The 27,380-nt window shown below is 34.3% G+C and overlaps 2 protein-coding genes across 9 annotated transcripts in view; one reads left to right on the forward strand and one right to left on the reverse strand.

Annotated features, from left to right (window-relative positions):
* Positions 1-24,415, forward strand: part of LOC103493908 (serine/threonine-protein kinase ATM) — a 61,562-nt gene extending 37,147 nt beyond the window's left edge. Inside the window, exons 35-79 of one of the 3 annotated variants that reach the window (XM_051081117.1) lie at positions 559-700; positions 773-913; positions 1,305-1,403; positions 1,525-1,571; positions 1,924-2,101; positions 2,188-2,409; positions 5,230-5,301; positions 6,136-6,205; positions 6,680-6,797; positions 6,888-7,011; positions 7,457-7,591; positions 8,747-8,857; positions 8,934-8,981; positions 9,108-9,212; positions 9,382-9,468; positions 10,103-10,417; positions 11,045-11,160; positions 11,824-11,890; positions 11,964-12,038; positions 12,654-12,770; positions 14,175-14,339; positions 14,434-14,532; positions 14,681-14,832; positions 14,963-15,164; positions 15,258-15,305; positions 15,901-15,984; positions 16,822-16,905; positions 16,998-17,078; positions 17,266-17,355; positions 17,433-17,495; positions 17,818-17,958; positions 18,050-18,106; positions 18,239-18,301; positions 19,125-19,219; positions 19,330-19,438; positions 19,506-19,595; positions 20,423-20,502; positions 20,578-20,656; positions 21,371-21,417; positions 21,494-21,593; positions 22,844-22,975; positions 23,086-23,220; positions 23,312-23,377; positions 23,830-23,973; positions 24,144-24,415. In XM_051081117.1, coding sequence (XP_050937074.1) covers positions 559-700; positions 773-913; positions 1,305-1,403; positions 1,525-1,571; positions 1,924-2,101; positions 2,188-2,409; positions 5,230-5,301; positions 6,136-6,205; positions 6,680-6,797; positions 6,888-7,011; positions 7,457-7,591; positions 8,747-8,857; positions 8,934-8,981; positions 9,108-9,212; positions 9,382-9,468; positions 10,103-10,417; positions 11,045-11,160; positions 11,824-11,890; positions 11,964-12,038; positions 12,654-12,770; positions 14,175-14,339; positions 14,434-14,532; positions 14,681-14,832; positions 14,963-15,164; positions 15,258-15,305; positions 15,901-15,984; positions 16,822-16,905; positions 16,998-17,078; positions 17,266-17,355; positions 17,433-17,495; positions 17,818-17,958; positions 18,050-18,106; positions 18,239-18,301; positions 19,125-19,219; positions 19,330-19,438; positions 19,506-19,595; positions 20,423-20,502; positions 20,578-20,656; positions 21,371-21,417; positions 21,494-21,593; positions 22,844-22,975; positions 23,086-23,220; positions 23,312-23,377; positions 23,830-23,973; positions 24,144-24,221 — 4,873 coding nt within the window. In that variant the 3' untranslated portion in view covers positions 24,222-24,415. Of the gene's footprint in view, positions 1-558; positions 701-772; positions 914-1,304; positions 1,404-1,524; positions 1,572-1,923; positions 2,102-2,187; positions 2,410-5,229; positions 5,302-6,135; positions 6,206-6,679; positions 6,798-6,887; positions 7,012-7,456; positions 7,592-8,746; positions 8,858-8,933; positions 8,982-9,107; positions 9,213-9,381; positions 9,469-10,102; positions 10,418-11,044; positions 11,161-11,823; positions 11,891-11,963; positions 12,039-12,653; positions 12,771-14,174; positions 14,340-14,433; positions 14,533-14,680; positions 14,833-14,962; positions 15,165-15,257; positions 15,306-15,900; positions 15,985-16,821; positions 16,906-16,997; positions 17,079-17,265; positions 17,356-17,432; positions 17,496-17,817; positions 17,959-18,049; positions 18,107-18,238; positions 18,302-19,124; positions 19,220-19,329; positions 19,439-19,505; positions 19,596-20,422; positions 20,503-20,577; positions 20,657-21,370; positions 21,418-21,493; positions 21,594-22,843; positions 22,976-23,085; positions 23,221-23,311; positions 23,378-23,829; positions 23,974-24,143 lie in introns of those variants that run through there. The other 2 variants (XM_008454864.3, XR_007818869.1) reach the window with 2 other exon arrangements.
* A 984-nt stretch (positions 24,416-25,399) lies between these two features.
* LOC103493907 (prohibitin-3, mitochondrial) lies at positions 25,400-27,293 on the reverse strand. 6 transcript variants are annotated; one of them, XM_008454861.3, is made up of 2 exons: positions 26,317-27,293; positions 25,400-25,711 (listed from the first exon to the last, which is right to left on the reverse strand). In XM_008454861.3, exon 1 carries the CDS (start codon positions 27,162-27,164, stop codon positions 26,325-26,327), a length of 840 nt encoding a protein of 279 aa, XP_008453083.1. In that variant the 5' UTR covers positions 27,165-27,293; the 3' UTR covers positions 25,400-25,711; positions 26,317-26,324. The 6 variants fall into 6 exon arrangements, with proteins under 6 accessions (XP_008453083.1, XP_008453085.1, XP_008453084.1 ...); XM_008454863.3 differs by having other exon boundaries at positions 25,400-25,732; positions 26,317-27,268; XM_008454862.3 differs by having other exon boundaries at positions 25,400-25,732; positions 26,312-27,268.
* Positions 27,294-27,380: the final 87 nt, after the last annotated feature.

A 27,380-nucleotide genomic window follows, 5' to 3' on the forward strand; every position in this document is an offset into this window, starting at 1 on the left:
CCAAAAAAGAAGCAAATACAGTGGAACATAAAATGCTTGAATTACAGTGAAACATAATAAGTAAAAAGAAGCCAATATAACCAAAAGAATTCCATTCCTAGTCTTGTCCAGAAAGGTAAAGCTAAAAGAAATACAACCTAGAACGGAAAACAAGGGGTCTTGAATGAAGATTCTCTTATTAAAAGTATATTGTTAATGTGTTAATAAGTATTCACTAAGATGAAGTTTCTTATAGAAAAGTTTGACACTAAGTTTAATTTGGAATCCCTTTATTTTTCCAGCTTAAATCATGTATTTTTCTAGGTGTGTCATGTTTTATTTTGTTTCATTGAATTTTGAATACTAGATTGTATTCACTGATTCAAGGAAAAGCCATTTTTCCTTTGCTTTAGAGCAAAATTGTCTCGTGATTGGTTACTTCAATTTTTCCTTTGCTTTATTCCCCTTGTCTTTTTAGAGGTTCTCTCACGTTATACAAATAGATATCAGAGTGACTTTTGCTAATGGCCTGCTTATCAAAATCTTAGATCTTAGTTAGACCTTATTAAGTTAATGCAGCTACCTATTCAATTTGATTGGGCTATTCATTGGCGATAAGTCGTTACAAGACCAAAGTTGTCGCATATTTTCTATCCTGTTGGAATCTTTCAAATCTAGTCCTGGCAAAGAAATCAGTAGAGTCCTCGGAGAACAACTTCAGGTATGTACAATCTGCTCACTATTTTTGAGTGCCTCGTTGGTTGGGCTGGCTTCTAATTCATTGCGACCATAGTTCTTGATCTCAAAGCTGGTGGCATGTTGCATCCCCTCTGAACCTGAAGGAGATTCTCTTGACAATAGATCATCTCACCTCATATCTTTGGTTCGCCAACTCACAGTGGATTCTGATTCATCTCTCCATGATTACATAAAAGTAGGTTTCTCCCATTGTCAAAATGTGAACTCTACTGATTGGTTTTATTTATTTTTCCCAAGTTGCTTTGCAAGTATAGATCTATGTTTTCGATATGGACAAATTTTCCAAACTGGGATTGCAGTTTTCCCCATTTGGTCAACCTTAATCCCCATGTTTAGTTGAACAGAAACTGAATTACTGCAGCATATTCTACATTGTAAAGAATTCCTTAATCTCCTTTTCATCTTGTTGTAATTCTTTTTTTAGAAAATGTTTCAGTTTCTTAAGTAAAAAATTTGTCTCTGTATTCTATGAATCAGATGGCATACATCTCTTTATATCTAATGTTATAGTGTGCCATATGATTTTAGGATACTGATTATTTATTTTTATTTTGCTGATGGTGCAGGAACTGGAGCCCTTTCCTGAGATGGATATATTTGATGATATTCGAAAATTCCATCAGGAACTATGCAGAGGGTATTCTCCAAGGGATCATTTATTAAGAGTAATGTGTTTTTAAGCTTTTGGTTTGAGATCATTTTTTTCTTCAATCGAAGGATTAGATTAGATCAATTATGGTGTATTTTAGGTAATTCCTCATGTCCCATTTCTCATCTTCTTTTCAGTTAGTCAACCGTTCTGGCAACCTACCGCCAAGATTACTACTATGGAGGTAAATTTCATTTTGTTGCATACCTTTAAACACAGTATTTTGTTTGCCATGGGTCTCGCTGTGTAGGATTTCTTATTAGGTTGTGCTCAGGTCAGTATAGAGAATATGCAATATTAAAGAACTTGTTATTACTTCTTATTTTTTCTTTGATTTTAATTTTTAACTGTGTTAAGAACTCGTTGCATACCATACTTGGATTTTTCTTTTCTACTATTGTTTCTCGATATCAACATGCTCAACTGGTGTTTTATTTTTTATTTTGAATTGGTTATTCCAGCCTGTATATGATGAAGATGGTGCTATTTCTTTTGAGTTGCTTCTGATGTCATTTACAACCTTGCTTATCTTGCAGTTTAAAAGCATTGCATAAGAAGTTGATTGGGGGTCGAGTTTTTCACTCTGAGAATGTTCTGAGTGTCGATTGGCACAATGATCAGGAAGTGGAACATGCAGTCTGGAAACTTATGCGAATGTGTAGTTCAGATGATACGAGTTGTATTAGGGAGCTGGTGTCAGATTTTGTATCTAGGGTATTAATTTTCTACATTGTTCTACTTCGGAATACATTATTTCTTTTGAGTTCTGAAATATTTTTGTCCCTTCATCGGTTTCGCAGGTTGGTATAGGTGACCCACACTGTGTTGTTTTCCATCTACCTGGGGACTCTAAGACCATTCACATTTTTCGCCCGGTTGTTAATGGCAATGCTTCGGAAATAGACTTCAAAATTGAAACTGGGATATCTAAAGATCTTCTGGTTGAACTTCTAAAACGTTTGAAAAGGTACCTGATGGATGATTCTGTTAAAATAGTAGATATGACGTCCCAAGTTCTCCAGGTTAGTCTATGAAGACCCATTTCTGGTTCTCTCTTCTCTTTCTTGAACTGGAAAATGGCCTAATATGATGCTCATTTCATTGGGTTTGTGATCTTTAATTCTTATGTGATGGAGCTATGTTCTTGAAAATCTTGGGGAAATATGTTCCCAAGATCTCCAGAAAGTACGTGGGAAGGTCATATTAGGTGACCTGGATCAATGTTAACCTTCAACCTTTGGAGATATTGGTACCACTCCAGCCTTTTAGTCTCCTCTCAATCTTTTCCATAATGGCCTCCCAGAAAGTGGTTTTGAAAGGCTTGATGTTTAGGGGAAGGCGGAGGTATGTAGATGGACACAAGCTAATCTTTTAATCAGAAGCTTGGACCAGTTAGTTAATATTAAACTATCAATTCACCCAAAAGATTAAGCTAGTACTTGAAGGTAAATTTAATTATACATCACTGACACTCTCCCTCATTTGTGGGCTTGAAATATTTGAAAGGCCTAACAAGTGGAAATCAATTTTAATTGGGGAGAAAACAACAATGCAGGGGGCTTGAACACCGGATCTCCCTGGACCACCTGCTCTAACCATATTAAACTACCAATTATATATCACTATCAATTAACTGTATTATTATCCATGTTAATGCCCAACTTGTCAGATTTTGATTGATTTATGTCAAGCCCTGATACTAGTTTAAATGAATGGATGATCTCAAAATGACTTGTAAGCTTTTCTATATTTGGAGAGGAGAATAGTAATTAATCGTTCGCAAATTATAGGTGGACTAATGGAGGGACCTGAGTTTCTGATAACTAAACCCTTAATTATGTTGGTTGGTCCCCTTAGTGAGCATCCGACTTAGGTAATCCACCACCATGGTGAAAAGAAAGGGGGAGAGAGTGTCTCTCCATCTAAGATCTCTATTGGCCCTGATTTTGCTCTTGGTCTTCCATTGAAAACGATGGAGTAGTTTGTAGATGAGATACAACCCTGCTCTGGAACACTTAGATCTCTGTCTGATAATAATCAATCAGCTCATTCGCTATCAAAGATGCATCGATGATTTTCGGTTGGCCACAAAAGCAAATTGGTTCTCTGAAATAATGTACGGGTGAACACTCTCAAGTCTTTCAAATAGCACTCTAGTAGTGACCTCTTAGAGGCATGTGGTAAGATTGATTGGTCTGTAATCCCCGACCATTTTCACATCTGTCTTTGGGATGAGGCAAAATATGGTTTCATTGAGATTGGCATTGACAATGGCCTTCTCAAAAAGTCTTGGAACACCTTTTTGATATTGGATTTTAGAGTGTTCCAATACTTTCTAAAAAATTTTGATGTAAAGTCATCTGGGCTAGGGGACTTGCTGTTTCTTTAGTCAGAAACAACACTCAAAATCTCTTGCTCAATTGAGCTTATGCTTGTTCAATGGTCAACGGATTCCCGTTGTCAATAATAGAAAGAGTATGATTACCATCTCATTTTCTGTAACTACCCTTGTAGAAGTCAATGAATTCAGCTTCGGTGTCATCATCAATGAGCAAGCTTTGGCCTTGTCCGGAGAGAATTTCGACCATAGATTTTTTTTCTTTTCCAATAAGACATGAACGTGTGAAAGAGTTTGTTGTTTTCATTCGCATCCTTTGTCCATTTGATCTTACATTTTCATCTCCACTAGATTTATTCTTGAAAGTATAGCTCCATAATCTCAGCTTTGGTATCTTTCCTTCTCTAACTTTATTCAATTCATGTCCAAGCTTTTTCTCGAAGTCATCACCTCGACCGATCTCAGCAAGCAAATTGGTCTTTATGGTTGAAGTGCATCCAAAAATGTCTTTGTTCCGTAACTTTAGCCCACCCAATTATCTGATTCCGACTCCACTTGTTCTCTAAAGCAAGTGTGCAAATGAGTGATGTTCCATCCACATCTTTTTGAATTTAAAATAACCAGGGCCACATTTCTGTATTCCAAGAGACAAATGTATTAGATAATGATCGGAGGTAAGCCGAGAAAGACATTTGATGATGGCATTTTGAGATATAACATTGCATTGATTGGATATAAGAAACCATTCTATAAGAGACATAAAAGATTTTCATGAAAGTGGGAGTAAGTGTGTTTTCTGTTTTTTTTTTTTTTTTTTTTTTGGTTGGGGGGGGGGGGGGGGGGAGGAGGGAATGATAGGACAATCATCAATGAATTTATCGAACTGATCCACGACCATCCAGAGACTTCTGCAAATATATTCCTCATCATCATCAAGAACTTCTTTATGAGAAGGGAGGTTGGATACCCTTTTACAAAATCAAAGTAATAGCTTAAATGATTTAAGAAATAAAAACAGGGAACTTTTTGGGAGAAAACATTGATATTTATTAAATGTAAGAACCTAAGATCGTTTCCTTTTTTTTAAAAAAAATATAAGAACCTAAAAAAGACTATTTAAATGAATGAAAAAATAAAATTTCCCTCCGTAATACAAGAATACATAAAGATTATTAGGATTGTTATTATTTAGGTGCATTTATATATCTATTCTCTTATCTTAGAGACTTGTGTTATTTGATTTGTGGACTTCCAAAATTAAAAATTTATTCCTTGAGCTTCCATTTTTTTTTTTTTTGAAATTCGGGGACCTATTAAAATTATAGGGATCTCTTAGACACTTTGAAAGTTCAAGTACAAAATAGATGTAGACCTTAAAATTCAGGACTAAATGTGTAATTGAACGTACTTTTTATTACATCTGTTTTGTGCTTCCCTTTTACTCTGAGTCATCAGAAACTTTATTCGTGTTGAATTAATTTTTTTCGTCACCCTTCTCAACCAGGCGATCCTCTCCACTGAAAAAGGTCAAAGTACTCTACTCAAGTTTGATTCTTATGAGAGATCACTTTTAGAGGCAAGTTTTAATCCTTCTATTCTGATCAATACTTAGTTATGGAATGGTCATAGTTCTCGTTCATAACTGATAGTACTCATTTCTTAAGATTTCTTACATATATACTATAGACAGAGCTGAATAGTCTTATAATTACATTACTTATAATGTTTAGAAATAGGAAGTAACTACTGGAGGTTCTTTGTAGTGTTTCCATTCTGTGCCCCATTTTGTAACATCGCAGGGAATGTGGTAAAAATGATTTATTTAGGAAAAATGCTCATAGTTTCTCAGTTTGCATCTACACGGGAACGTTGAAAAAATGATTTTATTCAAGAAAAATGCTCACAGCCTTGATTGTACCGCCAATATTCATCATCAAATATGCTGCAGTCTTTTCCATGTATGACCTCGGCCTAAAAATTTTGAGGTAACACAAATAATTTGTAACTGAAATGTAATGCCTAAAAATTCATCAATCTACCATAATACTGAAGAGCGAGCATCTTTAATGCATTTTTTTGGTGTAAGGATATATCTGTTTTGGAAGCTTCAGTTTTCTAATTTTCTTTCTTCGTTACTAATTAAAAACATCATTTGTATTCCCTATTATACTGGCTCTTTTGTGACTATGAATATCCTTGACTATTTCATCCAATCAATGAAATTCTTTCTTATCCGTAAAAGAAATGTAATGTTGGTGGTTTCAATGCATGACAAGGAAGGGGTACTAACTATTGCTAAGGGGACAAGATTGCTTGATTCTAAAATCTTGGTTTGTTCCATTCAATCTGACTAACAATTTTTAATATGTAGGATGAATCTATTACTCATTTATTTTGTTACATAACTTAGGTTCACTCGAGAGGGCTTAATATTAAGCTGGTGGATGGGTACTTGTTGGATCTTGAAAGGAGATTTAAAGGTATAGATGTCTACTTCTTTAACTGACCCTTCTTAACAATGTTAATTCAATCAAATTAAGCATTTGGTTATATTTCTGTCGTAGGTAAAAGACATTTAAAGTTATTGTGTCATTTAGGGTCATGATTTTCTAGATTTCCTTGGCAGATGATGCAAAAGCCTATAGAATACTAGAATTAACCTCTTATATTTTATTGGTTGCTATTGGTTGGTCTGGTCATTAATTTCTGCCTAAGACAAAGGTTTATTATACTTCATTCTTGATTGCTAGTGTCTTTTGTGAGTTTTGCATTTTTCATTTTGATATATCAGTACAAAATCAATTCTTACATTTTTCATTTTCATACATAACCACAAAATCTACAATTAAGATCGATGACCATTGGCTCAAGAATAGCTTGCATTACGCTATTCTGTTTATTATCATGCTGATAGTCTCCTTTTCTGCGTATAATCAACTTAACTTTTATAACAGCGGAGGCTATTTCAGTGGAAAGTTCCACCGTGTGGGAGACCAATGGTAAAACGTTTGAGAGGTGGATTTGTCCATTAGTATACTCACTAATTGGACACTCAAATGATGTGATTCTAAGGTTTTTTTTTCTCTTTTTCATTTTCTTTCTTTTTGAGCTTTCTAATCAATCAATGAGTTTGTGTTGATGGCGTTAATTCTCTGCTTTCAGATTGTGTCTAGATATTGTGTTGCTAAAAGCTGAGATTGCCGAGCTGCTTTTACCCGCTGTAGTTGTCAATCTAGCTGGAACAAAGGATTTGGATATTGATCTTCAAAAACTAATTTCACTTCAGGTTTCGTATTGTTTATTTGTCATGAGATTATTGGTGTTCTATTCTTCAATGTTGCTCTGTTTTGTAGGTTTAATCATGCTCAGGTAAATTTACTTTTAATATTTATTACTATGAACATGGTTGTTTGTCCTTTTTCGTTGTCTGTTTCTTTTTACTCTGAGCATTAGACTTGATCCCTGTATAAAGTATCTTTTTGTCAAGTTTTATTGGCTTTTTTTAAGTTGCAGCTGCTGGTTTCTTTTTGTAGTTTAATTGACTCAGTTCCGACAACCGTTTCTGTATCTTTAGTCTATAGTTCTTGTTCTTTAGTTTTTATTTCAGCTGATTAGTTGGGTAGTTAGGCGGTTATCAAATTTTGTTCCCTATATAAAGGGCCATTTGTTTGTAAAAAGGGAGAATCCGTTAGGTGCTTTGCCTCAGTTTTGTTCCTATGGTTAATTTGCAGGTGCAAGAACACATATTTGTAGAATCAAACAAGTTGATCAAGTCAATTCAAGTACTTTTGAATACCCTCAATGAACTTCGGCTATATCATGTCATGGAGCGATCTTTTGTATCTTTGAGGAAAGATAATTCTAAGGTTGGTTATACTATATTAAAATTCTACTAGTACATTGATGGTATGTTAGATGAGATGCTACCTCGTAATTTATTTGATGCTGTTTATCAATTCTGGATGGATGGAACAAAAAATATTGCTGTCGATTTATCTACATGAATTGTTTATCATGATTTATACCTAGAAATACATGAGACATTGTCCTTTTTCCTTCTGTTGAAGAGTGACTTTGATGCCATTTCACATCTGAAAAGTGCAGCGAGGAATTGGGTCTAAAGTTGACTAAAAATAATGTTTTCTTGCTAGCCTTTCGAAGTAGTTTTTTGTACATTGATCTTGTTGGGATTTTTGGATGATAAATGCTGGTCTTACAACCACCCACAAACAAATTCCCAAGAGAAAAGTATAAGCAATACTTTTGTTCGCCTCATTCCTTAGAAAAGTGGAATTCATTCCCTTTCCAAGCACTCATTTCTTCTTTAAATAGAGACAATCTATGGTAGTTAGACACAATCTATGGTAAGAAAGGTAGTTAAAAGTTTGCAATAGGATACATTTTTGGGATAAATACAGACAATCTATGGTAAGAAAGTTAGTTTGCAATAGGATAATTTAGATGGACCTCAAACATCACTATAAATTAAGTTAAAAAGTTTTGGATGAACCCAAGGTTTTTAATAAATTACTCTGTATAACTGTTAATTTTCCTTAATTCTTATAATTAGTTATTCAATTAAAATTATCGTTAGATTTTCATAGTCAATTTTTTTTCAATATTTTGAATTTTTATTAATTAATCTATTAAAATCATATAATGTTTTTATGATTAGTTCTTTAAACTAAATAGAAGCAAAATATGTCATCTTAGGTATCTCAACAATCTTATTCCCAAGCATGCTTTATTCTTGGGTATCAGTAAAATCTTAATTAAACCAAATGGCCCTAGCGGGTGTTTATGTTCTCACGATGAGACACAAAAACATTTGCTATAAAATTAATAATGATTATTGGCATATAAACGGTTTGACATAACGAACTTGGATCTTTGATGTGGTTATTGTGAGTCTTAATTTTTTCTGTATTCATTATTTTATTCTGTTCATTGAACAGTATTTTTAAACATTTTTTCCCACTATCATTATTTCTAAAGCTAATAGAACATATTTGCTCCTTCAGCCTTCTAAGGGATCAAGTAAGAGTTCTAGATCCCGTTCCACCTCTGTTAATTGTAGAGATCCAGTGGCTGCATCTAATTCTTCTGTGATCCCACCAGTCTCCTGGGACAAAGTATGATTCACTTGTCATGTGTAAAAATAAGGATTAACTATTGCTTAAATATCTGACAAGCTATATGTTTTTGCAGGTTTATTGGCTTTCTATTGACTACCTTATTGTTGCTAAAGCTGCAATTGTTAGTGATTTCAGCATTTTTCTCATTCTGTCTCAAAAAAAAAAAAAAAAAAAAAAAAAAAAACCCTTTAATGTTAAGTGTTTGGTATCCATGTCAGTTTTTCATTAATTCAGTATCTTTTCGTAGTATTCTGGTTCATACTTTACATCTGTCATGTACGTTGAGCATTGGTGTGAAGAGCATTTTGGATGCCTTTCCCTGGGGACCCCAGATTTTTCTTACGTGGAAACAGTAAGTTGTGTGCAAAAAGTGCATTTGCAAATAGTAGAGTAGGTCTACAATTGTTTATTAATTAAGTAATCAGTAAATGTGGGGAGGCTCTAGAAACATTTGAAATTGCCGGTGCCCACAATGTTTATCTGTTATTCTTATTGCACTCCCTGTCTCTTTCATGCATCAGATGCCACGTCATATTGAAATACTTGTCTCAGCAGTCACTCAAATTAATGAACCCGACAGCTTGTATGGAATTATACGATCTCACAAGGTGAGCTAGTATGTGCTTGCTAGTAGCTTGAGTGTATCTTAGAGAGGTAGTTTTATTCTAAATGGTATAATATGTTAAAGTGTTGATATAATTAAATTTACTATAACCCACAGCGTTAAAGTCAATAGGTGATTCAACATAGCATCCAAGAAAAGTGATTTACTAATATTGGTTTTTACTTGTTAGGTCTTTTACAAATTTCCATCCTCACAAATGAGTGAGTGTTAGAATGTTGCTATAATTATAAATTTTCCATAACATATTAGTTTAAGCTCTAAAGTCAAATAGTGATTTAACATAATACTTCAAGTAACTACAAACCATGATAGGTTGGCCTAGTGGTAAAATTGAGACATAGTCTCAATAACTAACTAAGAGGTCATGAGTACAATTCTTGGTTGCCACGTACTTTCCTACAAGTTTTATTGATTCCTAAATCTTGTAAGGTCAATAGTTGGCCTGGATACTCACGAATATTTAAAAAAAATGTAACTAGTTGCAAGAGGTTTAACATACTGATGGCTTTTCATTTTCTCCCTTATTTAGTAAGCCATAGAAAAGTTGGCAGTTCAATCCCGTATGGAAAAGTTTGCTTATTTCTTTTTATCTGCATGTACGTTGGTGACTGTTAAAGTTGTCGTCACAAATCATCACCTTTGAGCACGAGGGAAATTGGAGTAAGGCCCTTGAATACTATGACTTGCGAGTCCGATCAGATTCCCTGGTTCAAGAGGATGGTGTTGTTAAAAACATTTATATGGATAAGCAACCACAACGTCATCAGTCAATTTCTACCTTGGAAGATGCCTCAGGACACTGGAAACCTTACAAGGGGGTTATTAGATCTCTGCAGAAAATTGGTTGTTCACACGTTCTGGATTTATATTGCCAGGGTTTAACATTCCGGGATGACCATGTTCAGCATGATTTAGAGTTCATGGAACTGCAGGTTTATCTTCCAACCTTCAAAGGGTGTTTTGTTGTATTGTAATCCAAGATTAAAATATTGTTATTGGTATCGTAATTTCAATTTAAACCCCAAACTTAAAGTTTAAATTGATAAACCCCAAATGTTTAGAGGCGTAAACTGAAAATTTTCCAAATATATGTTTTTACTTTCAAACTAAGCTATAGATCTTATTTATGTTTTATTTATGCCTTAGTTATTTGCTGTAGTTATATTATATTTAGTGTGGTATGATTTTTTCCCTTTAAGTTTTAGGTTTTCCTTCTATTCAAGATTGACCATTGTTTTAATGTAAAGTAAAGAATGAATTATTCAATACAATTCCAACTTTACCAACATTATTAGTAATTAGATTCATATTGGTATTAATAGATGGCATTTTGTGTTTTAAGCTTAGTTACAAAATATGTCGAAGATATCGATTAATCCATAATATCGATGGGAATCCTTCGATTTACTAATATAACAATGAATATGGTAATCCTTGGTTATAACTCTGTGTTTGTCATACTCTATGAGATGTTATATTATAACCTTGATTCATTGTTTACTGTGTCCATAATTGTATAATTTGAGCAAGCTGAATATTGTGTGATTGTATGGGTACAGTATGAAGCTGCCTGGCGTGCAGGAAACTGGGATTTCTCTTTGCTATATGCAGGACCTGATTCTGGTTCAACAAGTTATCAGACCAAGAATATTCATTTCAACGAAAACCTGCATAGGTATTTGATGCAAAAACCAAAGTTGCTAATTCAGCAACCCATTTTTCAGTCTCTATCATTAGGCATTTTTATCATTTGATCCCAGACACCAATCTACTTCGAATTGTTAATAAAATGCTGCAACAACTTGTGCCAATGATGTCAGTGGAGCACAGTTGGGAAATTCTCACTAAAATTTGAATAACCAATATGAACTTCGAAGTTATGGGGCCATCAGCCAAACTGAAGAGAGTGCATGAAATAACGTCCTAGAATTAGTATCCTATCCTTCAGGCCTTTACATGTATATGTAATATGTTGGCTTAGGACTGGATGATATCTAGCTTTTATTGTCTGTGATACAGGACTCAAGTTCCTGCTCTGTCAAGTTTTGATTTGTGTTAGCGTGCAACCGAACTAGAAGACTTCCCTGACCACCCAACTTCAATCTATGTTTTACGTATTAGAGTGGATCAAATCATTCCTTTCTACAATTTTAACACATGTTATACAAACCCAAATTCACATGCACTTCCCACAACCCAAACATCGTCTAATAAACCCTACAGTTGATAAATCCGATCAAAGATTTATTAGAAGGATGGTAAATTTTACCCAATAGTAGTGCTATTATTTTGTATCTCACAATGACAACTTTTCTGGGTTCTGCATGCTGAATATCAGTTGTTTGCGGGCATTGCAAGAAGGAGACTTTGATGAGTTTTATAGGAAGTTCAAAGATTCGAAGCGGGTAATATTTGTCTCCTCTATCCGCATTGACTGAGATCAGAATTGTTTGTGTACTCACTCGTAATTTATTGTAGGAGTTGGTGTGGTCAATAACTCATGCAAGTGAAGAAAGCACCGAATATATATATTCAACTATAATTAAGCTTCAGGTGCGTAACTCATATCTTGCTTTATTTGTTAAATGACCCATGAAGGCTGCACCATCTTGTCCATGCCCAGGACTGTGAGAACAAAGATTTTCTTGGATCGAGTGTTTGATCCTCACTAGATATTAGATTTGAAGTTTGAATTATTCTCCATCATGATTTATGGCACATTGAATGGATTCTTGATTTTTTAATTTGCTTTGTAGCACATTGGTTCATGTGATTTGGGCTGATTTTGTATAGGCACCAGTCAACCCACTTGATGGGTTTCATGAATTTAGTTCTATCAATATTTTAGTACTCCCACTCACTATAGTGCTCCTCTTGCTTGTGAAAGGCAAATGAAAACCAATATTAATTTAGGGTTCATTTTTAGTTTGGTTTTTGGGATTAATTTCAATTTAATTTTGCTACCTTTGAGTTATCTCTATGAATGTCTACTTATGGGTCTCAATTACAATTATTGATCACCTTATCAACGGGAGATCTTACGTGAAAGATGTTAAACAGGCCTTCAGTCCCTTTTCCAGAGGATTGCTTTTGACGAATATTGTATCTCAACAATAAACAGAAATGAAAAGCATAAGATTTTGTCCCATTTTTTGTCTGCCTATTCAGATCTTTTATCATCTCGGCCTGGCTTGGGGATTACGTTGGGCGGATTATGAATATTCAACTTTTTTCAATGGGAATCCAAAAGTGTTATCAGATCATGTGATTCCCACAATGGACCAGGTAATCACTCAATCTGAGTGGGCATTCTTTGTTTATAATATATATGTTGTGCAATTGTTCTTCGTATATTCTTATCTAAAATCCGATTGGGTACATTCCCAATTTCGAGTACACTTTTAGTACTTCCAGGCTGATGTGTTGTTGCTTAAATTTATTAAATTATGAGTATGATGTGGCATTGCTTTGTAAAAAATTAGAAATGTTTTTTATTTTAAGAAAAAGTAATAAAATAATTAAAAACTTGAATAACAAAAACATTAGAATATAAAATAAGAAACACAAAAAACTGTTAAAAATTTTGAAAAAACAAAACAAAATAAAACAAAACTCTTACCTTCTCTATCCTTCATCCTTGTCTCCATTATCTCCTTTTATCCTAATCCCTAAATACCCTTTATAATGTTCTGGCAGTGTTTCTTTTTCCCTCAACTCATAGATGAATTGTAAATTTGTACTTGGTGCCCACAATGTTAATCTATTACGGTTTTACATAAATCCATTCTCATGCTATTTTCTTCATAATAAAGTGAGGTTCCCTTTGATAATGGTTACTTGGTATATTCTTATATCAATTACACGTAAGATCATATGTTTTTCATCTGTTTTCGTATGTGTTTTGCATCTTTTTTTCATCAGTTTTGTTGATAAGCAAAAAGAGAGAATTTTATTGAGAAAAACTTCAGTGTTTCATTTAAGAAAAATGGAGTACAATCCTGCTCATTCAAGCCTTAGAAGAAGAAAGAAAACACACTGTTTGCCAGCAATATTCTGTCCAAGTTCCAAAGAGAATGCATTTCATACAATTTTTTGAAATTCTTTATTCCTTACCATTTGAAAGTCTCAAAGATTCACCGTTATGGTACAGTTACTGTCACTATTTTTTTTTCACCCTTCTCTACTTAGTGAAATTTTCAAAGATCACAATGAGAGTGACGGGCCTCTAGCTCAATTTCAAAAGTTGACAGTTTATTTCATGCAAAGTAGGTAAATGAACAATGAAGAAATATATTACTTCTTCCTTTCGTTTTTGAGTTTGTTATGTGCCCATGGGCCCAGTCCTTGTATAGATTAAGGAGACAAAATGCATATGTACTGAGGGGTAGTTCCTGCTCCTTGTGCATTAACTGGACTGTTAACCTCTATTTTATTCATATAAAAAAATGCCATGGCCTGACACAATATGTCTTAAATCACCATTTAACCTAAAGTTAATGGATGATGGTAAATTTAATTATATATCATCTAACATAATGGTGCTTCAGTGTTTGTTTAACTGATAAACATATATAGGTATTGCTTCTTTATATGTATAATTTTTTATTTTTTATTTTATTTTATTTTTTTTGCGTTTCAAGATACCTGCATTGACGATTGTTGTTTAACAAAGTTTAACTGTTGATCTAGTTATCTTTGCTGAATTCTGATTGGAGCTGCATTCTGAAAAGTACTCAGCTACATATGGATTTATTAGAACCTTTTATAGCATTTCGTCGAGTTCTACTTCAGGTTTTGAGAAGTAAGGAATGTATGGTGCAGCATCTTTTGCAATCTGCTTCCACCCTTCGCAAGGTACATTATACAATACCATCTGGGGAAGGTGCATTCAATTTTCTTTTTCTCCCTCTTTTTTTCCTTTTTTGGTTTATAGTTCTATAATTTTCAGGGATCCAGATATTCTCAAGCAGCTGCTGCCTTACATGAATTTAAGTCTCTTTGTCTTCAAGAAGCAGAAGAGAACACGCCATTGTATTGGCTTGGAAGGGTACGCGACCTTTGTTCCTCTTCAATGTTGTTGAACTTGCCAGTGTCTAATATTCTGTTCATTCATGTCGAGATACTAAATTGATGGCGGTTTTCTTTTCACGGGATACAGAAAAGATACTAAGCAATTCCCTTGTTTGCGCTAGCAGCTTGAAGAAGCAAAGTTGTTGCGTGCCCAAGGTCGGCACTCAATGGCAATTAGCCTTGCAGAACATGTTTCTCAATACTTCCAATCCAGTGAGGAAACTTCAGATGTATTACGCTTGGTTGGGAAGTGGCTAGCTGAAACTAGATCGAGCAAGTAATATATTCTTTTCATGAATTAAGGAGGTTACATCTCTCTATTATTTTGGTGATAAAAAACCAGAGAAACCTTTTGTACCAGTATCGTCATTTAACTGTAAGCTCTTTCTGTGTGTGGTCAAGCACAGTTCAAGAACTATTCTGGAGAAGTACCTAAAACCAGCAGTATCTCTTGCTGAGGGTCAGGAGTTCCTTAATAAGAAATCACTTGAGAGACAGAGTCAAACTAATTTTCATCTTGCACATTATGCCGATGCTTTGTTTAGGAGTTATGAGGAAAGACTCAACTCTAATGAATGGCAAGCAGCAATGCATCTGAGGAAGCATAAGGTAGTGACTGAAGTATAATATGGAATTGAACGTCAACGGAGCTTTTAATGTACTATTATTTATCATTTTTACCAACATCTTATGGCCTTGCAGACAATGGAATTGGAAGCACTCATGAGACGACTAAAAAGTTCAACAAAGGTTCATCTCTCCTTTTTCTCATTCTTGAAACTATTGGGCCACTATATTACTTGGCTTGGGTTTTTAAGGCTTGCTCTTTAATGGGCATGCATATTTTTTGTCTTATTTTGTCATTTCACTTCTATGCATTCAGTAATATTATTTAACACGTTGACCGAATTAGGACCAACCATGTTAAACCATCTTTAGAAGTCTGATAATGATCATCATCATCATCATCATGATCATCATCATTTTTGTGAAGTCTTGTGAGAAGTGACAGAATATTAGCAAAGTACACATGGAAGCCCTAAACTTCTATATTTACATATATGCTATAACAACCAACCGCAAGATACTTATGTATTTGCGGTGATATATTACTTTTTGTTGGTTTATTCAGTAAATGTTAGTGGTGAATATTTATGTCAGCTGTAATAATCTATTGTTCATTTTATCCTTCTTTTATTCCTTGTACCAGGGTGTACCCCTAGAATAAGATGGTTTCTTTCCTTTTTTTTTTTTTTTTTTTATTTATACCACAGGAATACAAATATGATGTTCCTTTCAAAGTTAGACCTTTATATAACAATATTTTATCTGCACTTTGATATAGGGCGAGAAGACTGACTTTACAGTGAAAATACAAGAATTACAAAAGCAACTTTCCATGGACAGGGAAGAGGCTGACAAATTGCGGGTATTTCGACATTTTGCAGTTGAAATCTATCCTAATTAAGCTTCCACACTTTGTGATTTGATTGTATGAAATATTGAAATTTTCTAATATAACCATAACCTTGTTCCATAATTTATAAATTGCAGGTATGATGTTTTGTGTTTTTTTTCCATTTTTGAAGCATGGATGAGGTCACAATGTTTTAGCTGATATCTCACTCATTATATTAGTGAAGAGGCTTGTTTCCGTCTGAAAAAACTGATAATTCAGTATACTTAGACATGAAATAAATTGATTACTCGAAAAATCATTGTTGTTGTTCTCTTAATATGTCCATTGACATGTATATACTGTATACATGCCCATGCATGTATGTAAAGATTTTAGAATTTAGACAGTTTTTGGCAATTGTTTTTTTTCTCTTTCTAGAGGAATCTATGTTTATCTAATTTACTGGTAATTGTTTTATCTTTTTGTAATGTTTTTTTCTCTAATATTTGTGGTCAATGAGCGTGTTAGACTAGGTGTAGGTTAAGCAGTAGTCTGCCATGTAAGCAGAGGACGTTGCTGATCCATGGACATGTCACCCAAAATACAATCCATGCTTCATGTCTTCATGTTTGTATGGAACTTCTGGCTTTTTGTTTTTCTATGCCGTTGGAATTTCTGTTATTTAGGAACATTTATTAAATATTCATTGTCAATAATTCTCTTTGACTCCTTCATTATCTGTATTGGGTATCTCGTCTAGATTATAAAACCTATATTGCACATATCAAAATATATTAATCTATTTGTTACGATCTCAAAAGATAGACAACACCCACAAAGGCTTTTTTCCCTTGCAATTTGTGTCAGGATGACCGAGACAATTTTCTCAACCTTGCATTAGAAGGATATAAACGATGCTTGGAGGTCGGTGACAAATATGACGTGAGAGTGGTATGTACTACTTCCACAGTTCTCAATTCAAGACAAAATCAATAGGTTAACCAAATTTTTCTTTCTTCATCAATTTGACATACTGACTCCAGGTGTTTCGACTAGTTTCATTGTGGTTCAGCCTTTCTTCTAGGCCAAATGTCATAAACAACATGCGGAGCACCATTGCTGAGGTATATCGATAATTCTTTGGTTCAATGCATTATTACAGTTCACTACTCAATTCTCACATTGTTTTTTATATGAAACATAAGCTGCAAGTAGTTAAAACAGTTTTTCCTGTCATCTTGACAATTTAATTCACATGTCATATCCCAAGAAAGAAATGGCTGTGTTTAATCAAATTAGAATATCCTGTAGGTTCAGTCGTACAAGTTTATACCTCTGGTTTACCAAATTGCTTCGAGAATGGGCTGCGCGAAGGATGGTCAAGGGCCAAACAATTTTCAGGTTCTTGAGGGACTGGTTAAGTCTCTTTCGGCAATTGTTGTTTGGGTTTATTCTGAAAAGACCTTCAAATTGTGCAGGTAGCCTTGGTTTCTCTCGTGAAAAAAATGGCTATAGACCATCCATACCACACTATATTTCAGGTATTTGATTCAATTTTTACTACCTATGTTGTTTTTCACATTGCTTTTAGCAGGAAAAATATAGAAAAAAAGAACAAACAAATTATTGAAAGCAATAAAACACGAGACACCAACTTACGTGGAAACCCGAGTACCAAGAGAAAAGTCACTATATTTTTGTTCTTATTATTTTCTAATAAAATACATAGGTACTAGAGGGGAATAAATAGAACAACAAGGAGATAAAAAAGGAAAAACATGTTCATGGCAAATTAGGGCAAATCTCCCAGTGGGCTGAGCCAACTAACTACACAAACAAAACATTTCTCTCCAACTTTTGCAGCTTCTTGCCCTGGCAAACGGTGATCGTGTCAAAGATAAACAACGCAGCAGAAACTCATTTATTGTGGATATGGACAAAAAGTTTGCTGCAGAGTATCTATTAAAGGAGTTGTCATCCAACCATGGTGCTTTGATTAGACAAGTATGTCTTAGAACTGTAACTTTCTCTTCGATATATGGGTCTGCTTGAAACTTGGCGTGCATATTTATATAAATTATGCCTCTTAACATAGGTCAAGCAAATGGTAGAAATCTATATCAAGCTTGCTGAACTGGAAACAAGGAGAGAGGTATGTCACGAAAATTTGGATTATGCTTCTTTCCGCCCTGGGTTAAGAAGTCCTACTTGGTTCTCTTTTTTATATTTGTCTCCAACCTTCTATGAAGAAACATTAATGATCTCCTTGATTTAATTGCAAAAGCAGGATACTAATAAAAGGATGATGCTTCCAAGAGAACTCCGTAGTCTTCAGCCATTGGAACTTGTGGGTGCTTCTTTCTCCATTTCTTAGGCTCGTAGGTTGATAGGTTGATGCACGTAGTATATATGTTTCTTTGATCCTGACAGTAATCTCATTACTTTTTCTGGCAATCAGAGGATTTTTTTAGTGGTTTATCTGGTAAGAGATAATCTTTAAGAAGACCTTTAGGCCTTTTGTCAACTAAGGTCCTGACACCTTGCCGACTTACTATACATTTCTCTGCATACATGGATATGCATATCTTCATTTCCATTGAATTCTCTGTTTCCATTGAATTCTCTGTTTTAGTTTATCCATTGTATTGTACCCTTGCAATACAATAATAAATATAGTTTATCCTAGGCTGGGAAGTTCGGTAACATAATAATAAATATTGTTTATAATTTCCTATGTTCAATTTTGAATGAAGAATTATTAAGTACCAATTCTTTCACTTGAGGCTTTAATGATGCATCCCACCCTATGTGATAGCATCAAAACTAAAATTTTATACGTAATTTTGTATCTTATAATCTTGAAACACAGAAGAGTTGTCTATTGAAATAATGTTCTCATCTTTGTAAAACTCGTGGAAACATGCAAAACATTTCTTTTTTGTCTCATTTGTATATAGATTAAAGCTAGTATTCATGTTTGCCTAATAGCCTTTCTATATGGCATTTTAGTACACCCTTTTCAAACCCCATATCTTCGAGTTTATATGTTTTCTAGTTGACATTGTATATAGGTCATATCTCCTAGTTATGTTAGATTGACAATTCTGATACTCTCTTTTCTTTGTAGTAAAAACTACGAACTCGTCTTTCACCTTGTATTTGTTCATTAGGTACCTGTGGTGACGGCTACCTTTCCAGTTGACCGAAGTTGTCAATATCAGGAAGGCTCCTTCCCGTATTTCAAAGGCTTAGGTGATACAGTAAGGTATTGTTATTCTGTTTTACAGACTTTCTTAATGAATTTTGATTTGGAAGTTCTTTGTGTTATCTGGAAAAAGTCATTGAGTGATTTTTAAAATTAAATAAATTATGCAGGATTATGAATGGCATAAACGCTCCAAAAGTTATTGAATGTGAAGGTTCTGATGGCCACAGATATCGACAACTTGCAAAATCAGGAAATGATGATTTGCGACAAGATGCTGTAAGATTTCAGTGATGAAATGATGATACCATTGGAATCCCTAAGTAAGACCTTTTATCATTTGCAGGTTATGGAACAATTTTTTGGATTAGTCAACACCTTTCTCCAAAACTATCAGGATGCAAAAAGGCGGAGATTAGGAATACGGACATACAAGGTGATTTATGCATATATGGTTATTTGTTATTTATGGTTGGCAGTTAGGATTTCCATCTAATTCTTTATAATCTAACTTCAAACCAAAAGCTAGTTGGAATAGACAGTTTTTGGTTAGTTGGTTCTATATAAATGGACGGATTGGATCTTGTTATTTGAATAATGAATTTTTATTATAATCTCGGATAATTGATACATCACAAGGTGTAGTTCTAAAAAAATGTCTTTAACAGCATTGGACATTTTACCCTAATTACAAAATAAACTCTCAATCTCAACTTTCTTTTATGGAATATAATTACTTTTTTCTAATTGGTTTCAATAATTATAAAAGTTATCTTAGATCACCTACTCAACCAAAAAGTTTAAGCTAGTTAGTAAAGACAAAGTTAATTATATATCACTTGAACTTCCACTCACTTGTAGGATTGAAATATCTTGAAAAGTCTAAAGAAGTGAAAATCTAACTTTAATTGGAGAGGAAACAACAATGCGGGGGCTTAAATACAAGACCTCCCTAAACCACCTGTTCTAGTACTATCTTGAATCACCAACTCAATCCAATTGCTTAAGTTAGTGGGTAAAACCAAATTTAATCATATATCACTAACTAGTTATTTACTATATTTATTTAGTGTTTTATTAACTTCATCTTGTTTCACGCAGGTGACGTTTTTTGGTCACCTTAGATTTTACCTGTGGTTTGAAAAAACTAATAGCAAATTGATCTTTCAAAATATTGGACATTTAAAATAATCCAACAATGATTTTATATTTGATAAAATGGATTTGTCTTTTACTTTGGTGCATTGATTTTATACATCTTAGGTCGTACCCTTTACTCCAAGTGCTGGTGTTCTTGAATGGGTTGATGGAACTATTCCTCTTGGAGAATATCTGATAGGAAGGTTAGTAAATTTCAGTGGTTTTTATTCTCCGTGGGATTGGTTCTTTTAGTATTAAAGCCTCAAAATAAATTCCAGCACCAGAAATGGAGGAGCGCATGGTCGCTACAGAATAGGAGATTGGTCATTTCTTGAATGCAGAGATTACATGGCAAAAGTATGTAATATGCTTGTTTCTTTATTTGTCATTTTGTCATAGCACTTATCTCATTGTCTCTCATTTCGCCATATCTTTTTCTTTCTTCTAATATTTAATTGACTAAAGCACTTTCAAGTATAGATGAAATTCCATTCTTTCATTCCACAAGTGGTCTGACGCTGATAGATGTCCATCAATGTTTATCGTAATCAGTCTATTGATGATAGACAATGACATTTTGCTCTATCTTTTAGGAACATTTTGAATATAGAAAATGAACCAAAATATTTAGAAAATATAAATATTAGTAGACACCAATAGAAATTTATCAAAATCTATCGTTGATAGAATCTGAAATTTTTCTATATTTTATAAATATCTTCATCCGTTTTTTCCATTTACAATAATTTTTCTATTAGGATAAAAGGAACAAGAATATTAAAAATAATTGAATCAGTATTTTCATCTCATTTCAAAAGATAATCAACTCAAAATTATCCACGGTAAATCTAAAACGCAATCATTTCCACAAATAATTTAAATTCATCCTCTGCATTTCTTTTTTCTTTTCTTTTTTATTCCTTTTTTTCTATTTTCTTTTGGAGTAATTAGCGATATTTACTTGGATCAAACATATTCTTGTCTGAGCTTTAGGATTTTCATGTGGATCTTGTATATAGACGATTATCTAGAGTCTATTTTTATTCTAAAAGTGATTCCGCGTTCTATTAGGAGAAGGACAAGCGTAAAGCTTTCCAAGAAGTTTATGAGAATTTCAGGTTTCCTTTCTTTCTTTGACTAAGAACCATAGATTTGCAGTTTATCCAATATATGAAACTGATAGAACTCGTACAGGCCCGTCATGCATTACTTTTTCTTGGAGAGATTCTTACAACCAGCTGATTGGTTTGAGAAGAGGCTTGCTTACACTCGAAGTGTGGCTGCTAGTTCAATGGTAAGCTCTCTTCGTGACATTGCTATGTTTAACTTAATTTCAAGATAAATGGAATACCCTATCTTATTCTAGTATGTATGCAGCTAGGTTTTTGTTATATAAAAGAAAGACTCATAACAAAGAAGGAAAAACAATCAAGATAATATGGTCATTGAATATTGACAACCAATATTTACAATTATTTTAAAATCCAACTTCTTAGTTTATCTGTTTTTCTTTTTGTTTTTTTTTTTTTCTTTTTTGGGGTGGAGGACTAGAACCTGAGGTCTGAGCTAAGTATTGTTTAGTTTCTTTTTTTAAAAAAGAAATTATAATAAAACAAAATAATAATAATAATAACAAATAGCAATACTACTAATATAGTCAAATACAACCGCAATTGAAAAGAAAAGGAAATAGAAATCTTGTCTAATCAACTAAACAGAGAGAACAAAGATTTAATCAGCGAAAAGGGAGTGAATCCGCTGATAAGAAAAACCTCCAATCCAAAGATCTGGGTGCAAAGTTACTCATTTACTCGAACACTTAAAAAGAAGGTTGGGTTTGTTTGGATTGACAGATAAAAGAGTGTTTTAAAAAAAATTACTTGAACTCTTTTGATTGAGAAATCAGTTAAAATAAATGTTGAAAACTTTGCTATTTTGAGTGGTTGTCAAATACTTTAATTTTTTTCAAAGTGACTTATTTTTAAAATCAAACGTTTGGAAAGTTAAACCAAACACTCCTTTTATTGAAATTGAATCAACAATGAAAAATTCCAGTGAAGTACAAAAGGAAGATATTCGATGGAAACACTTTTTCCTTCACCACATCAAACAGAGCTCCAAGAACAGAAGACACCATTTCTTCCAACAAAAGATCTTTACAATTTTGCTGTGAAGTCATCCAAGGCTAAGGACCGTTTGGAACTAGTTTTCAAAGTCCAATGACAAAGTATTGCCTTTGAAACTTCGAAGACCAAATAGAACTTAAGTTCAACACTCAATTTCTGATTCATGATCGCTAGGCATTTTATCACTATTTGAAAGCTAACTTCAACCAAATTGGTTTTGAATGTTTTGATTTAAATTTAACCAGAACAAGTGGATCATGGATGTAGTTACCAAACAGGAAAATGGACCTACCTAAAATAGCTCAGACTACCATACTGCTATTGGTGCAAATTATATATGATTGGAAATGATGTTCCTCTGTAGTGGGTCGAAAATAATTTGGTTGCAAACTGAAGAAAAAAAAATTCAATGGTTCAGGTCGGTTATATTGTTGGCTTAGGAGATCGACATTCCATGAATATTCTAATCGATCAAGCTACGGCTGAGGTTGTTCACATTGATCTGGGAGTTGCCTTTGAACAAGGCTTGATGCTTAAGACACCTGAGCGGGTATGTTGTGCTACTGAAATTTATCCCACTTTTTCTTGCCTTTGTACTGTCACAACTGACATATACTATGATCTTCATTCTTCATTCGTTGCTTCAATCAATTACCTTAGGTTCCGTTCAGACTTACGAGGGATGTGATTGATGGCATGGGTGTTACTGGGGTGGAAGGGGTTTTCAGAAGATGTTGCGAGGAAACTCTCTCTGTTATGCGGACAAATAAGGAGGCGCTGCTAACCATTGTTGAAGTATTTATTCATTTTTCCCAAGAAAGAAAAACACATTAATATTGAACAGTCGTTTATTACCCTCTAAACATGCAAAATGAATTCCGTGCAGGTTTTCATCCATGATCCCCTTTACAAATGGGCTTTATCCCCTCTGAAGGCATTGCAGCGTCAAAAGGTAGTACATGAATTCCTTAGACCGTAGGGTACTATAGTATGTAAAATATGTGTTGGATGTAGCTAATGTTTTAAACAAGGCGGTAGGAGGCATAAGCTGAAAACATTGTACAGGTCCTTGGTATGACTCAGTACAGCTAAACATAATAATAACCTCATAAACGAAAGTTCTGAAATTTCTTTAACCTCACTCCTATTATCATTTGTAGGATTGAGTTGTAGAATAATTTTGTGTCTTCTATGCATTTAAGGTCACAACGGCAAAAGTATTAATAGTTTCGTATGGTCACGACTCAGGCTCCTTCAGTCATGTCATACTAGGAAGGCATTTGGATCTTGTAAATACAAAGGAACAAAGTCTTTGATCGTTCCTTCTTTGATCCTTTCTACATCTCGTGAATGCACTTTTTTGTACTGAATATTACAAATGCTCACCTGTATATATTGATATAGGAAACCGATGATGACTTGGAGACTAGTCTCGAAGGCTCAGAAGATGAATATGAAGGGAATAAGGATGCTGCACGTGCACTGTTGCGAGTCAAACAAAAACTAGATGGATATGAAGATGGCGAAATGAGAAGTGTCCATGGACAGGTAACTTCATATCTGTCTTCATCAACAATGCATGAACATTGACATAATTTCTTCACATTCTAAGTTCGCTTATTATAATATGTTGAGGATATTGCACATTGTTTTAATTTGCTTCCAAGTCTTCTGAGACGACAGTAGTAACTTTGATCCCTCCACCAAAAAAACGACAGGTCCAACAGCTAATACAGGATGCTATCGACCCAGATCGTTTGTGTCACATGTTTCCTGGCTGGGGAGCATGGTTGTGATTAAAGTATCTTATTTACATATCGAAATCCCCAATTGAGCATCCTATATCTTGTACAGGCGGATCTTTCTTCTTACATATTTTACATGTACATTCTCTCCTTCCCCAAAATGAAATACGATGTCAATAACCTTCGGTAGTCATCAACAATCACTTCTCAAGAGATTTATTTCAAATACTCAAATATTTACTGACTGATGATTTTTATATTTAGAACTTTGAATCGGGAAGTAGGTTTCAACAATCTAAACCAACTCAACTTGATTAATTATTGATAGAGGTCTAATACCAAGGAAATGTTCCTAAATTCTTACGATAATCATATGTTCGAACTTCCTAACTCTCATTGCTTTTACATCATTTTTCCTACTTTTTGGTTTCTGCATAGGATTCATTTCTCGATCGTTACCAATATGAATTCAACATTTTATCTAGACTAATACACATACCTCAAAAGTTAAATAAAATACTCGTTTTTTCTTTTTTTTTTTTTCTCTAAGATTGTCTTTTACAAGAAAAAAAGATAACTTCTTCATTGCTATCAGCAGATGGATCTTAACCATTAACATGACAATATGCAGGTCTTATATTAGAATAGTTAAACAAAAACTTAATTAAAATGCGTTGGTAGTATATTTGAAAAGCATAATGAGCATATTTTATAGTTCTATTCTCTGGGTTCTTACATTGCTAAAGCCCCATCCCCTTGGATGATACATTGTACGTACCATGCTAGTTGAAGTCTCAATCCTTTTTATCTAGATTTCTTTGCTAGATTTTATGTTGCTCTTCTGTCTCATCATCCTTTGTGTTAGGGAAACTCCTTACAACCTAGTTTCTCTTGCTCTAGCAGCACGAGTGAGGGGACAACAGTTTTAAAACTAATTATTTCACAAACTTTCTCAAGATTCAATTTTCACACAAATATCTTATGCGTGGTTTAATAAAAACTAAAGTTCTTTTAAACACTAGTAAAACCTCTTAGGAGTTAATTTTCTTTAAAATAAGTTTCAAATTTCCAATTGAGTTAAAAGTTTTCTTAAAATGGAGAATAATAAACTACTTTTCATATAACTGTTTGTACTTCATTGATTCAATTTATGATAGTCACTTATTTAATAATTAAGTTTCTAGGTTTCCTTGACACCCAATTGTTATAGAATCGTGAAGCAATAAGAATGAAGAATATAAAGACCATTAGACTCCATTGTGAATACACCAAATGAAACAGACCCCATGTTCAAATGAAGATTCTCATAATAGAAGAGGGAGTTCCCTCGACCAGGCAAAAACTCAGTGAAGATTGTTGCTTAATCAATAATACGTTCTCGCTCATCAAACTAATTTTTACGAGAATAACAAAAAAATGCTAAAAGTTTCTTATTCTATAATGTTCATTTACCACTACGCATACGACGGGGAGAACTCAAAGTGTGAGACAAGTCATTCCAGCAGATCATCTTTATGTTCGGAGCACCTCTTCAAGAAACACTGCAAGAAGATCAGAGTTTTCTGTAAAACCTAAGTTAAACGAGGAATAATTACTCAATAGGATGAATCATAGAAGTCCAAAAATAAGTTCAACTAGACCAACTGGAGCGAATTATAAAGTTTTTTTCTCACACCAAAATAGTCTGCAAGAAAGAAAGTTGAAAAATAATTGGATAATTCAAAAACCCAAATGAATTAAAGGATTACAAAACCACCATCTATGGCAGTACAAAGTACTTGTTTTTCTTCCTGTGCTGGTGACCTTGAGGGATAACAATAAATAAGGTTATTTTCTAGGCTCTTCGACTGACATCCATAGTTGATGAACATGGCGATCCCGCTGCTTAATAACTAGAATAATAATAAGAAATAAACTGAGACAAAACATGGGACTTGGCTTTTACTGATTCAACTTACAATAAAACTAAAGCTTTCCATGAAACCAGAGTCGTCTAAGTTGGAATCACATTGAATTGTGATACTAAAGAGACGCGAAGTGACAAGTTCATCAATAGTTTCAAGAAAAAATCAAACCCATACCAGACTAAGCAAGAAAAGAAATATGGACTTATGATCAATAACGAGATAAGAGTTCATTACCTTACCAATTCATTCACCGGCTCGGATTCAGAGCCAAAAGCATGTTCTGACCACCGGGCAAGTAGGCCACATTCGGCGACTTGGAGAGGGTGGATGCGATCTCCCTTGATGCTTCAATTCTCCTCAGCTCGATCAAACCCATACCAGCAGCCGATGTAGCATCAGAAATCAACTTAGCTGACTCGCTTTCACCTTCAGCCCTAATAATTGCAGCTCTTCTTTCTTGTTCAGCCTTGGCCACAACAAATTTTGAACGCTCAGCCTCTTGTTGAGCTACTTGCTTCTGCTCAACTGCCTTGGAGAACTCCGGGCTATAAGACAAATGAGTGATAGCAACGTCATCCAGCACAATGTTGAAGTCCTTAGCCCTCCGAACCAAGCTCTCACGCACAAGAGCCGAAACGTGAGGCCGCTCAGTCAAAAGCTGATCGGCGTTAAACTGAGCGACGACGGCTTTCAGAACCTCATTTCCAATTGAAGGGAGGACCTTCTCGTCGTACTCTAGACCTAGGGTTTTGAAAATATCTGAGAGTCGAGAAATCTCAGGACGAGAGAGAACACGAAGGCTCAGATTTACCATCTGAAGATCTTTAGTACCGGAAACAGACGAGAAAGTGTGTGGTCTCGTACGAATATCAAATATAAAGGGCTTTTGAAGCCATGGAATCAAGAAATGTGTTCCCTCGCCAACAGTCTCGTCGATTACACCCCGAAATCGATCGAAGAGAACAGCTCTTTCACCACCGTCGACAGTGTAAAGGGAGGCATTCAGAACCGATGCAGCGGCGCCGAGACCGAAAGCAGCACGAGCAATATTGGTGAGAAATGATACAGCGGCTTGGCTGCTACCCATCCTGGAGAGAAAATGGTGAACACAATGGAAATGGCGGTGAAGAATTCACAATAGAGACGATGGAGAAGAGGGTTTTAGGGTCCGAAAGGAAATAGAACACGAGATTTAGGGTTTATATACGGATATTTATATTACTTGGTTTGGTTCGATTCGGTTCGGTTCGGTTTGTTTTCCGAATCTATTCATTTGCATTTATTCGGTTCGGTTTTTTCTGCC

Source organism: Cucumis melo, chromosome 2 (genome assembly GCF_025177605.1).
Source record: "Cucumis melo cultivar AY chromosome 2, USDA_Cmelo_AY_1.0, whole genome shotgun sequence".
In the NCBI taxonomy this organism is placed as follows: domain Eukaryota; kingdom Viridiplantae; phylum Streptophyta; class Magnoliopsida; order Cucurbitales; family Cucurbitaceae; genus Cucumis; species Cucumis melo.

Excerpts from the sequence above, each read along its gene's own strand:
- LOC103493907 (XM_008454861.3), bottom strand. The coding sequence starts at position 27,164 with ATGGGTAGCAGCCAAGCCGCTGTATCATTTCTCACCAATATTGCTCGT.